This window comes from Sycon ciliatum, chromosome 9 (assembly GCF_964019385.1).
Source record: "Sycon ciliatum chromosome 9, ocSycCili1.1, whole genome shotgun sequence".
NCBI classification, from domain to species: domain Eukaryota; kingdom Metazoa; phylum Porifera; class Calcarea; order Leucosolenida; family Sycettidae; genus Sycon; species Sycon ciliatum.
Window position 1 is genome coordinate 7953199 of NC_088651.1, and position 13556 is coordinate 7966754.

The following is a 13556-nucleotide window of genomic DNA, read 5'->3' on the forward strand; positions in this document are numbered from 1 at the left end:
AGGACAACTGGGCACATCTTCGTGACGTATCGTTCAAGACAGCAGGAGACAATCACCTCGACTTGCTGATTGGCTTGAACTCACCAGTGCTTCACCGTGCGGATGAGGAACGTCATGGAGGCGATGGTGACCCTATTGCTCGGAAGACTCCTCTCGGATGGGTCTGTTTTGGGCCAGTACTATGTCCATCCACACCGACGCATTCGACGTTCCATGCGGTGACCACTGCTGGTACCAATTTGGACCACCTGGTGAGTCGTTTCTGGGATCTTGAAGCGGTTGGAATGTTACCAAAGTCAGACCAGTACTTGACTCCGGACGAGCAGCAAGCGGTGACTTCAACTCAGCGAACCCTGAACTACAAGGACGGTCGGTTTGAAGTCGGAATCCCCTGGAAGGACGGCGCCAAGCAGCCTGATGTCACGAGCAACAAGGTGCTGGCTGAGAACCGACTCCGCGCACTCATGCGATCGCTGCAGCGACGGCCAGGTATGCTGCCAAGGTATGCGAAGGTCCTGGAAGACTACCTGCAGAAGTCCTACATCCGGAAACTGACAACTGAGGAAGTTGAACAATGCGGCTCATCACAGTGTTATCTGCCGCATTTCGCTGTTATACGGGAGGATAAGGCAACGACTAAAGTCCGCGTTGTTTTTGATGCTGCCGCCAGAGCAAATAATGTTGCTGTGAACGACTTGATGTTGGCTGGACCGAAACTGCAGGCCGACCTCGTGAAGCTCCTGATTCGCTTCTGCCTTGAGCCTATCGCACTGATGGGCGATGTTTCGGAGATGTTTCTCCAGGTGTCCCTTTCCCCAGAAGACCGAAGATACCACCGGTTCCTATGGCAGCCTGGCGAAACAGTTGAGACGTACGAATTCATGCGGCTGGTCTTCGGGATCAAGGCGTCACCCTATTTAGCTGGACGAGCCTTGCAAGCTACTGCCGAGCGCTTTGGAGACCAGTATGATCCTATTGCCAGCGACATTGTGCGGGACTCCTTCTATGTTGATGATCTTCTCAAGTCGCTACGTGACGTACAGCAGGCGATTCTTGCTCGAGTGGAGACTCAGGCCCTCTTGAAGCGTGGCGGGTTCACGCTACGTAAGTGGCTAAGCAACAGCCCAGAGGTCATGGCGTCTATTCCTGCTGAGGAGCGGGCCGCGGCAGAGTCCAGGTCAATTGCAGAGAGCCCCTCGCATCCTGAGGTGTCCCAGAAAGCCTTAGGTGTGAAGTGGATGGTCAAGGGGGACTACTTCACGTTCCACTACAAGGGATCATCTCCGACAGTGTTTACGAAGCGGTCAGTCTTGAGCCGCATGGCAACATTGTTCGACCCAAGGGGTCAGCTGTCGCCATTCACCATAAGGGCCAAGATAATGTTCCAAGAGTTATGTCTCTCTGGAATCGGCTGGGACGACACGCTGCCAGATGCTCATCTTGCTTCATGGAGCCGGTGGTTTAGTGAGTTCGACACTCTTTCTCACCTCAAGATCCGTCGCTGTTTCAAGGGAGATGATTGGGTCAACGACATCACCGTCCATGTGTTCACGGACGCTTCCGCATTGGCATATGCCGCAGCAGCTTATGTGCGAGTGGCGGAGAGTGATGGCGGAGCACGTGTCACGTTGATCATGGCAAAGGCGCGGCCGGCTCCCATCAAGCGGCGAACGATCCCTCAGCTTGAGCTGCAGGGTGCAGTACTCGGTGCACGCCTGGGTCAGTACGTCAGTGGAGCGGTTGGTGTTGGAACAGATGACGTCAACTATTGGACAGACTCGATGAACGTCCTCTACTGGGTTCGCTCGCTCAGTAGAAAGTTTAAGGTTGACGTCGGCAACCGCATTTCAGAAATCCAGCGTCTTTCGCGTCCTGCGCAGTGGCAGCATGTTCCCGGAAAGGAGAATCCCGCTGATCTTCCTACTCGTGGACTCTCTGCCCAGCAACTCGTGGAACGGGGAACGTGGTGGTCTGGGCCTCGATTCCTCTCCTTCGGTGCTGACCAGTGGCCAAAGAAAATGATTGCCGTGCCCTCCGTCCTTCCATGCATGCAAGTATCCAAGGTAGCTACTGCCATGGTCAGCCTACATGCAGTTGAGTGTCATCCTGCTGAGACTCGACTGGACCCCGGGAACTACTCTGCGTGGCCTCATCTCCTACGTGTAACAGCCTGGTGTCGCCGGTTTATCCACTGCCTCAGGTCAGCCCGCGCTGGAGAACAAGCTTATACCAGCACGGGGGAGGCCCCCGTGGTTGAAGTGAACTTGGGCAGCCAATGTTCTTCTCTTAATGTGCCGGAGCTTTCAGCAGTAGCAGAGGTTGACAGTGCTGAGCAGTATTGGGTGGCGCGATGATCACAGAGAGACCAGTACCCAGACGTGTACCACACTCTGATGAACGGCAAGGAACTACCATCCTCATCACCTCTTGTCAAGCTGCGGCCGTTCCTGGACAGCAGCGCTGAAGTCCCGGTGTTACGAGTTGGCGGGAGACTGAGGACGGCTCATCATCTGGCCAGTGAGTTTCGGTGTCCCTTGATATTACCTCAGAAGCATCGGGTGACGGAATTGGTCATTGCAGAAGAAGATCGGCAATGCTCACACTCGATTGGTACCAACCACCTGCTATCGAAGCTAGCTGACAAGTTCTGGATCGTAAAGGGGAGACAGACGGTAAAGCGGTATCGTCAGGCCTGTGTCGGCTGTAAACGTTTGTGGAACAAGCCGTACTCACCAGCGATGGGTCCGCTACCCAATTTCAGAACCGAAGGTCAGCTACTCGCCTTCTCACGTACAGCAGTCGACTTTGCTGGGCCGTTTTACGTAAAACGTGGCCGCGGACGTGTCCAGGAAAAGCGGTATGCAGCGATCTTCACATGCCTGCAAACCAGGGCTTGCCATTTCGAGGTAGTGTACTCCTTAGACACGGACGGTTTTAAAATGGCCCTGGTACGCTTCACCAAGCGCCGTGGAACCCCAACCATGATCCTCTCAGATAATGGGACGAATTTCGTCGGGACAGAGCGGGAGTTGCGTGAAGCTGTACAAAGTCTTGGTACTGGTGATGTCTCAGCAGCGTTGGCAGCCCAAGGGACACAGTGGGTTTTTAACCCCCCGAGGGCGCCTCACACTGGTGGTGTGTTTGAGCGGGTCGTTCGCTCATTGAAACAAGTACTGCAGACAGTCTTGTATAAAGCGGATCTTACCAATGAGGAACTGCATACTGCTCTTGTTCAGGCGGAAGGGTTACTCAACTCTAGGCCACTAACTGCGGTTTCTACTGATGCCGCGGACCCTCAGCCATTGACGCCTCACCATTTTCTGGTGGGACACGCTCGAGTCACGAGTCCACTGGAGGAACAGGCAGAGTTGGCTGAGCGAGCTCATCCTCATCGGCGTTTCGACATCATCCAGCATTTACTGAAGGTAGTTTGGAGGCGCTGGAAGAGAGAGGTTGTCTCACGGTTGAACCTGACTACCAAGTGGCAACGTGCTCAGAGGTCAGCTCAGGTTGGAGATGTTCTGCTATGCCTTGACGACCATCTTCCACGAGCAAAGTGGCCATTGGGAAGAGTGGAAGCCGTCTACCCAGGCAAGGACGGAGCGACACGTGTGGTGGATGTCAACATCCGGGGAAAAGTCTACCGTCGGCATGTTCGCTACCTTGTGCCTCTGGAAGTGGAGCCGTCGAGTGACCGAGTTAACAGCTTGGAGTCGGTCGTGAAGATGCGTGACCTGTGAAGTGAAACTCATCGCCCCGAGCTAAGTACTGAGTAACTGATTCTAATACCGAAGACGTTGGCTGATCAGTGATAATGAAATAAAATATCTGCTAGCCATATTTCATGCTGTGTGGTACTGTTAGAGCTATGGGTGATAGGAATCATGTTATGCGTGTTACAGCACGAGTGGGTTGCAAAGGTCTTCGATAGTTTCGGTGCTGATGAGCTAGTTCTATCGGAGGAAGTACACATTATGCTCTTTTGTTTTTCCTGGCAAGATGCTGGTGTGGCATATACTTGTTTTTGCCTTTTGTTTTCCGTTGTTTTTTGTTTTTTTTGCTCTTCTGGGTGTATGTAGTTTTCGCTCCCCTGCTATTTGCATGTTTGCTCAAGGGGGAGGAATGTTGTGTATAGACTATCTGTTGTGTTTCATTGGTCTGTGTGGCCGAGTGACTCCCGCTTCTCATTCATGATGTTTGGCCTGTTCTCATCTCAAGTGTAGCTACCCCTGTGCTGTGCGGTTTTATTGATGATTGTAATATCATGCACGTGCCTGTTCGTGCCTAGCCTGCTCTTTTCAGTTTCCCGCCGTTGTAGGCAGCGCATGCGTAACAGCTGATTTACATTTTTTTGCTGTGATTTTGGTAGGACAGGGTAGCTCTTGTGCTGGGTTTTTTTGGAACAAGAAGAAGTTTTTGTCTATGTTGAATATTTGTGCGCTCCTTTGATCTTGTGAGAGTTGGGTCATTTTGGGCCATGCACGCAATTCGAAACACAATGTTCATTGTATTGGTGATTTAGTGCAGGGAGTAGTGTCTTGGTGATGTAGTGCAATGCTCATTGTATTGGTGATATAGTGCAGGCCTAGCAGTTGTTTTTGTCTGTGGTGCTGTTGTTCTTCGTCTTGGTGCTCATGCTGGCATTGCTAGATCTGTTGCTGTTCTTGCTGTTGCTGTTCTTGCTGTGTGTGTGTGTGTGTGCAGAGTTCAGTTATGTGTAGCGTGCAGTCTAGTACAGCTGGGTGTGTTGCCTGACAAGCTGAATCCTGTTATTCGACCCACTATGGAGACTATCAAGCAGGAACCTGATCCGCTATTCAAGGTACTAGTTTGATTGCATAACGGACTGTGTTTGCACTGTGTTTGCACTGTTTGCTTTCTACAATTCTCTCCGTGTAGGTTGTATGGTGCCTGGGTGAGTGAGACACTTGCTAATGTTACCAATGTGTCTCTTGGAGCAGAGTTCCACTACAGTACGGCTGGTCCACCACATTACACCTGGTCCACTGCTGCTTGATTCTGCACGGTGCTGTGGATATCATCGTTTGGAGGATGTATCGATCACAATGTGTGAAAACCGAATGGTTCCTTGTGCTCGTTGGAATGCATTTTGTGCACGATTTCCAATCGATAGGTTGCGGGTTCAATTCCCGACGATTATGGTCACACACGTCTTTCTTCTCTTTCTCAGACTCTTCCTGACTTTTCTTTCATTCTCCTGGGTGGTTACCAACAGCCAGTGCATGCCGGAGTATGTTGTGTGATGTGTGTGCGGGAAAAATAAATAAAAAAGACCAAAAAGTAGGGATTCACTGGCCAGAAAAAGCCACTTCATAGCTGTGTGGTGTAGACCAGGCTGAATAGTGGCGGCCAAGTCTTCAGCCTTGCAAGCTGTTGAATGGTGCAATCCCAGCACAACTTGCTATGGCTTCTGCTGTAGCATCGCTATCATCACCTCCGGCGATGGGCTTCCAATGGTCCAATGGTGTGTGTGTGTGTGTGTGTGTGTGTGTATGTGTCACTTCCAGGGTATTGCAATGGAGACACTATATGGCTTGTTGCGACACTGCGCTGGGCGCACTCCGTGCCCGAATGCCAAGATCCTACGCAATCTGATTACCATGGCAACACGTGATCAGCTACACACACCCAGTGTCAAGTTGCCGTTCAATGCTTACGTTACCTTGGTGATGAGACACTCAGCAGGTTAGAGCTGACATGGAGTGGATGTAGATGAATTGCTTGAGGCTAACCTGTATTGATCTATTTTTGTCTCGTGCCTGCCTGCCTCCCTACAGTCTACAATGTGTGTCATTTCACGGTTGGTCTCGTGCCTGCTTGTGTGCTCACTGGCTGAGCATGCATACATTGCAACTTCTCATCCTAAAAAATGGCTTTATTACGAATTTACGAGGCAACCTTTCTGTGTTGTGACGCAGAACTGTAAATCAACGAATATTCGATGCATGCTTAGTTTGTTGTATTTCAGCCCTTAGCCATCGTGGCCTCAAATTTGTTGTGGCTGAAATATTTGTTTCCAAGGTACAGTGTGATAACGTATACAGGCAGGGGCAGTGTAGGCTGGAATCTTATTGCGGCCAAAATGTTTGTCACAAGTTTGCTCCGTTCTGTGTTCATTCTCTTTCACATCCTGTACCTGTTCTCCATGGTGATACATTCCTCTGCTGTGCGCAAGATCAACACCAGTGGTGTACTGCTCACTGCTGCCTTATTGGTTGCTTTTCCTGTTTTCAGTTCATCTGCAATCCACTGTTGAAGGCAGAGTGCACAGAACTTTGAGGTTTTACATAATATTATTGTGTTCGTGCGTGTATGCCTGTGTGCGTGTGTGTTTGTGGGCATGTGTGTGTGCTGATTTCAGGAAACAGCTCTGGATTCATCACCCCAAGCACACCCTTGACTCCGTCATCATCAGCTTCGTCAGTAACGGCTGCACCGGCGGCTGCATCAGCTGCCGTTTCAACGTCAGCTGGTCTTGCCGGTGATAAGTCTGCTGGGATATTTCCAACTGTGGATGTTTCATGTGATCAGCATGATGGTGTACTCACACTATCCGTACAGCAGCTTGTAAGCTATGCTCACCAGTGTGTGTGTGTGTGTGTGTGTGTGTGTGTGTGTGTGTGTGTGTGGTGTGTGTGTGTGTGTGTGTGTGTGTGTGTGTGCGTGTGTGTGCGTGCATGCGCACGTGCGTGTGTGTGTGCGTGCATGCGCATGCGTGTGTGTGTGTGCGTGCGTGCATGCGCACGCGTGTGTGTGTGTGCGTGCATGTATGTGCATGTGGGGGGGGGGGGTGTGCGTACGTGTGTTCGTGTATTTTGCACTCTGATCCTTCATATCTGTACGTGGTTGTGGCTATTTGCACAGTTGTGCTACGTGATAATTGCTCTAACGTGGATATTTGTTGCCCTGCATCTGTGTGCATCTGTGTGTCCCCCATGCGTCTTTATTCAGGTATCGAGTGCAGTACCTGGACGACGTGCGCGCACCCTCTCCAGTCCTGTGCACTCCATCACCATGGCAACCACTGCCATGTCAAGCAGTGTGTCGGTCGAGGCATTGCAGCTTAGCTCTTTAGTGACGTCATCCGACCCTGCTGACAAGGTAACTTTACAGTCTGTACTGATATGTGCATGCACACATTCAGGCACACATTCAGCCATACACACTATGGACACGAGAGCATTTCGACTGTTGCTGCTACTGCTGTCGCTGCTGCTACTGTGGCTGTGGCTGCTGCTGGCTGCTCTTGTTGTTGTTGAGTAGTGGCTGGAGTGTATCGTGTATCAATGATCGCCTGTGCATGTGTAAATTGTGTCTTCATGTGCATGTGAAACTTGTGTGAATGTCCCTGTTGATCTGTGTATAATAATATGTGTGCCTGTGTCCCTTTGTGTGTGTGTGTGTGTGTGTGTGTGTGTGTGTGTGTGTGTGTGTGTGTCCATGCGTACTTGTGTGCATGTGGTGTGTGTACACGTGTCCGTTGTGTACACGTATAGACTGTTCTACAGCGTGACGGTGCACAGCAAGCTCTGCAGCACTTATCATCTGAGTTTGGTGCCCAGCTCTTGCACTCTCTTCCTGCATACTGGGATAGTATCACAACTACCCTACTAGCTATGACGTCACCTATCAGTAAGTGCACACTGCACACTTATTGCATCATTCTTCTTCTGCTGTTGCAGGGCATAGCTTAAGGATTTCATTTAGCTCGGACAAATGTCCTTCCGTTTTGAAATCTGTCCGGACATGCCCGGACATTTTCCACAACACATTTTCAGGGTGTTTCTTTTTTTTAGTAGTACTGAAGTATATTCACAATGACTCATTATGTGGACGTATCTCTCACATTACTATGTACAATTCGCCAATTTATTTGTATTAGAAACTGAACTATTTACTGACGACAAATGTATGTACAAGAAAGCGTTGCAGTCAAGAATTTTGCGAACGCGATATGCTCCTTGCAGAGAAGGTAAGTCAGTTCGAATTTGCGTCGTGCAATAGCGGCAGCACCATCGTCCATCTCGCACAGTGCCTTCGCAATTGGACCGAATTCGAGGGCATTTCGAGCGGGACACTCTTGCCTGCGGAAAAGATTCATTCCTCGTTTATGCATCTCCGTTCCAGCATGATCCTTGAACGCTGATGTTCTCAGGTTCTTGGATCCGGTTATGAAAGCCTCGCTGAAGTTTTTACAACTGCGGACTCTGTCTACAAACTTGATGCACACGGAACACTTCAAACATTCTGCTAACAGCCGATCGTTCTTCTGCCGGTCATAAATCAGCCAGGCAGAAGTAGTCAGCTCTGCATCATTGTCCGAGATCCACTTATCGCAAGTAGCGGCCTTCACACCACGGACTTTTTTGCCCGGCGGCAAGTCCTCTGAATCTCCCTTTCGCTTTCCAGAAGACATTCTAAAAGACTATCTGCATTCCTGGTCAGTGAAAGAGTGAAAAATAAAAGATGACATCTTTCTCTCAAGAGCGAACAACTGCACTGCAGTTCAACCCATAGATTCAGGTGCGAAGTCGACACCATGCATGTACCAAAGGTCGAAAGTGTGAATTGACTGTAGCAACCGCGTTGCTACAGGCGGATTATGGTGAAGTCTACGCCTGAGGGATCGAGGCTACGGTGTAGATGTGTTAGTTGTACGATATGCAAGTCGCATTTGGCACGAAGCTCCGAAGAAAGCCCAACTCTGCATAAAAAGGTCGAAAGGTCGCTGCTCTTTTTTTCCTTTTTGACCGGACACTATGTCCGGTGAAATTGAAAACGTCCGGTCAGTGGCCGAAAATGGCCGGAAAATGTCCGATGTCCGGCCGTTATTCTATGCCCTGCTGTTGTATGACATCACCGATCTGTGTTTGTATGACATCACCCGATCTGTGTTCCTTATCATTTGTGCCTTTTTCGAGTTGCGGTCTTGTAGTGGATTGCACTATGCGACGGATGTGTGAAGGATGCCTTGTAGCGGGTGCGATTTTCGGTCTTTGACCACTTGAGTGAGTGTGATCTACTCACCTCCCACGGTTTGAGTGTGATCTACTCACCTCCCACGGTTTGAGTGTGATCTACTCACCTCCCACGGTTTGAGTGTGATCTACTCACCTCCCACGGTTTGAGTGTGATCTACTCACCTCCCACGGTTTGAGTGTGATCTACTCACCTCCCACGGTTTGAGTGTGATCTACTCACCTCCCACGGTTTGAGTGTGATCTACTCACCTCCCACGGTTTGAGTGTGATCTACTCACCTCCCACGGTTTGAGTGTGATCTACTCACCTCCCACGGTTTGAGTGTGATCTACTCACCTCCCACGGTTTGAGTGTGATCTACTCACCTCCCACGGTTTGAGTGTGATCTACTCACCTCCCACGGTTTGAGTGTGATCTACTCACCTCCCACGGTTTGAGTGTGATCTACTCACCTCCCACGGTTTGAGTGTGATCTACTCACCTCCCACGGTTTGAGTGTGATCTACTCACCTCCCACGGTTTGAGTGTGATCTACTCACCTCCCACGGTTTGAGTGTGATCTACTCACCTCCCACGGTTTGAGTGTGATCTACTCACCTCCCACGGTTTGAGTGTGATCTACTCACCTCCCACGGTTTGAGTGTGATCTACTCACCTCCCACGGTTTGAGTGTGATCTACTCACCTCCCACGGTTTGAGTGTGATCTACTCACCTCCCACGGTTTGAGTGTGATCTACTCACCTCCCACGGTTTGAGTGTGATCTACTCACCTCCCACGGTTTGAGTGTGATCTACTCACCTCCCACGGTTTGAGTGTGATCTACTCACCTCCCACGGTTTGAGTGTGATCTACTCACCTCCCACGGTTTGAGCGTGATCTACTCACCTCCCACGGTTTGAGCGTGATCTACTCACCTCCCACGGTTTGAGCGTGATCTACTCACCTCCCACGGTTTGAGTGTGATCTACTCACCTCCCACGGTTTGAGTGTGATCTACTCACCTCCCACGGTTTGAGTGTGATCTACTCACCTCCCACGGTTTGAGTGTGATCTACTCACCTCCCACGGTTTGAGTGTGATCTACTCACCTCCCACGGTTTGAGTGTGATCTACTCACCTCCCACGGTTTGAGTGTGATCTACTCACCTCCCACGGTTTGAGTGTGATCTACTCACCTCCCACGGTTTGAGTGTGATCTACTCACCTCCCACGGTTTGAGTGTGATCTACTCACCTCCCACGGTTTGAGTGTGATCTACTCACCTCCCACGGTTTGAGTGTGATCTACTCACCTCCCACGGTTTGAGTGTGATCTACTCACCTCCCACGGTTTTCAGGAACGGTACCACTGTAAAAAGCAGAAGTTTTCAGTGGTGTTCTGTTTTCGGTAACTTAGGTGCCGAAATTTTTACCGAAAATGAAACGCATGGAAACTTTCGGTATGGTACTACAGTCCATTTCAAAACTATAGTATAGACGCGTACCTAGGCAAAAACCGTTATGCCAGCATCTAAACCACATAAAATCTGTGATAACTTTGTGCATAATTTTTTCCAAATTGGGCGTCTGTTATCCAATCGTTTAGAAACTATATGAGAGTAATTGTGGAGCGGACCTGAGCAATATTCCGAAAACTATTCTCAAAAAGTTCCAGCCAAATTTGAAATATTTCAAAAACCCTACGCGTCTATAGTTTTGAAATGGACTGTAGTTCCCTTATCTGGAAAACTGGTTTACAGAAAATTTCCCTCCACCGAACCGCCAACTTTGGAGAATACCGAAAATATTACACCACCGAAAATTTCTGCTTTTACAGTGAATGCCGTGAAGGCTTGATGGTGGTGGTACACACACACACTGCCATGGATAAGTCAGTCAGATTAGCTCTCACAAGCTGCCGAGGGCATTTTTTTCTTCGTGTCATAGTGACTCGTTCTTTCTTCCATTTCCATGTTATCCTCTCTTGCTGCTCTAGGTCAAGACACTCCGGTGTCCGACGATGTCATGAACCAGCTGATGACGTCATTGCAGCTTTGTGAAATTTGCATACCCTGTGTGCATGCTGATCTTGTGGTCAAGGTAACTTTCTACATGTACATGCATACTCATGTACTCAATGTGTACAGTACTGTTGGGCGCCCAAAAAAACGGAGTGCCACAGAACGGAGCACCGAGGAACGACCACCCTAGAATTTTACCAAGCACAGCATACTTGTGTATGCACGGTGACTCAACTGTGCGTAGACTGTAATACATGAAAATCAGTACCCGGCCTAGGCTAGAAGGCTGACCCCACCCCGTTCACCAGTTCTCCGGCGACCGACAGTAATGTACTGTATGACATGTGTACTGTTTACTGACTTTGGGGTTATCGCAAAAGGTTTTTGTCGTCCCTGAAACGAACATTGTTCATTTTGTTCTCAGACCCCCTCCCCTCCCTCTGAAACGAACACAGCTTGCTATGCTGGACGACGAAAATCGCATGCATTTACATTATGTACAGTGTCGGTCGACTTGCGATTTTGGCTAGCCCCCCTCCCTCTCCCACCTTATGTGACTTGCGATTGCTTGTTAGGATATTGTTTCAATAAGGTACTCCTATTTCGTGTCCTCTCTCTCTTTCTCTCTCTCTTTCTCTCTCTCTCTCTCTCTCTCTCTCTCTCTATCCATCTCTCTCTGTCTCTCTCTCTCTCTCTCTCTCTCTCTCTCTCTCTCTCTCTCTCTCTCTCTCTCTCTCTCTCTCTCTCTCTTTTTATCTCCCTCTCTCTCTCTCTCTCTCTCTCTCTCTCTCTCTCTCTCTCTCTCTCTCTCTCTCTCTCTCTCTCTCTCTCTATCTCCCTCTCTCTCCCTCTCTCTCTCTCCCTCTCTCTCTCCTACAAGTATGTGGCATGTGTCCTATGAACCTGGTCTGGTGTTTTGTTTGGTGTAGTTTGAATGCATGCTGGAGCAGATCTTCAACTGCTTACTCTCATCCTACACATCAGTGAGACACATGGCATCACGGGTACTGGCCGCTCTTGCTCACCGCTCACTGGCTCCAGTCATGCAGGTAAGAACTCTTGTGTGTGCTGTGTGTTGTGTGATGTATGCTCTGTGTAGCCTTGCTGTGCGTTGTGTGTTGTGTGATACCTTGCTTGTGTGATGCCTTGTTGTGTGATGCCTTGTTGTGTGATGCCTTGTTGTGTGATGCCTGATTGTCGTGTGTGATGCCTTGTTGTGTGATGCCTGATTGTCGTGTGTGATGCCTTGTTGTGTGATGCCTGATTGTCGTGTGTGATGCCTTGTTGTGTGATGCCTGATTGTCGTGTGTGATGCCTTGGTGTGTGATGCCTGATTGTCGTGTGTGATGCCTGATTGTCGTGTGTGATGCCTTGTTGTGTGATGCCTGATTGTCGTGTGTGATGCCTTGTTGTGTGATGCCTTGTTGTGTGATGCCTGATTGTCGTGTGTGATGCCTTGTTGTGTGATGCCTGATTGTCGTGTGTGATGGCGTTATGTGCATGTACTCTTCCGTTTCGCTTTTGCCACACCCATACAGTTGGCTAATTATCATCATTTGCGTGGCTGAGCTTTGCGCAGTTCACATGCCATGCTAATGCTGAATGTGGCCACTTGTCTGTGAAACAGTCATAGGGTGTTCGGGTCTTCGGGTCTTTGCTAATTTGGAACACATGCATGGAAGAGGATTGAGTTTCAAGGCGTATGGAAACTAAACTAGTCACAGGTCGGAACGAGAAACTACTACCGCAGGGAATAGATACTGGTGACCCATGTATTTGGTTTTTGGGTGGTCGGTTGGGTATGTACTTGTTCCGCCATGTGCAGTGTTTGCCTGCATGTGCCTGTCCTTGTATGTATACCGTAGTTGTCAGTTATAAGTCACCCCTGGTCATGAATCTCCCTGTTCAATGGCGAGTAAATGTTGGTTGTAAGTCGACCACCCCTTTCTTTTTTTGGGGTTTAGGTCGTAACAGTCCACTTATACTAGTTATAGCCCGTAAAATTTCGTGTGTCCACTTATTAATCCTTCACTTGCCGCAGTTCCTGCAATTTCTTTGGAACAAAAATTGATTGTATGTTTGTGTCGCTTGCACTTGTTCTGTTTGGTGTTTTCATGTGGTTCTAGGCTCTGATGGATCGTTTGTCTATGCTCTCCAATGACCACGTGCCATGTTATCGGTGTGGCATCATCGAAGCTATACTGCGTATCCACTTTCCACTTCTCTTTCTTCTGTCAGCTGCTTCTGTTCATTGCCTGTGTCATGTGCCGCTATGCTCTGTTTATCCGGGGAGGGGGCCTTTCAGGCGCCCTAATGTGCATGTGTGCATACTGAACTGCAGTCAGTACTCTTTTGTCTGTAAAAATTTACTGGCATAGCGCTGGGGAATGATACCAAATAATTATGGTGGCAGTGAACGGTACAATCCCTCAAAGCCGTGAAGTAAAGCATGCCCGGCCACCTTGCCAAAATGCTCAGCTGAGATTCAGTGCGCTACACACCAGCACAAATAGCAAAGGTACTATCGTAGATGGGAGTACTATATCACTAAGA

At 49.3% G+C, this 13556-nt stretch overlaps 1 protein-coding gene across 1 annotated transcript in view; it reads left to right on the forward strand.

Annotated features, from left to right (window-relative positions):
* Positions 1–13556, forward strand: part of LOC135824535 (TATA-binding protein-associated factor 172-like) — a 59206-nt gene that overhangs the window by 26211 nt on the left and 19439 nt on the right. The window contains exons 20-27 of the mRNA XM_065337271.1: positions 4705–4822; positions 5529–5706; positions 6383–6588; positions 6973–7122; positions 7518–7653; positions 10979–11082; positions 11933–12052; positions 13130–13208. Coding sequence (XP_065193343.1) covers positions 4705–4822; positions 5529–5706; positions 6383–6588; positions 6973–7122; positions 7518–7653; positions 10979–11082; positions 11933–12052; positions 13130–13208 — 1091 coding nt within the window. The remainder of the gene's footprint in view (positions 1–4704; positions 4823–5528; positions 5707–6382; positions 6589–6972; positions 7123–7517; positions 7654–10978; positions 11083–11932; positions 12053–13129; positions 13209–13556) is intronic.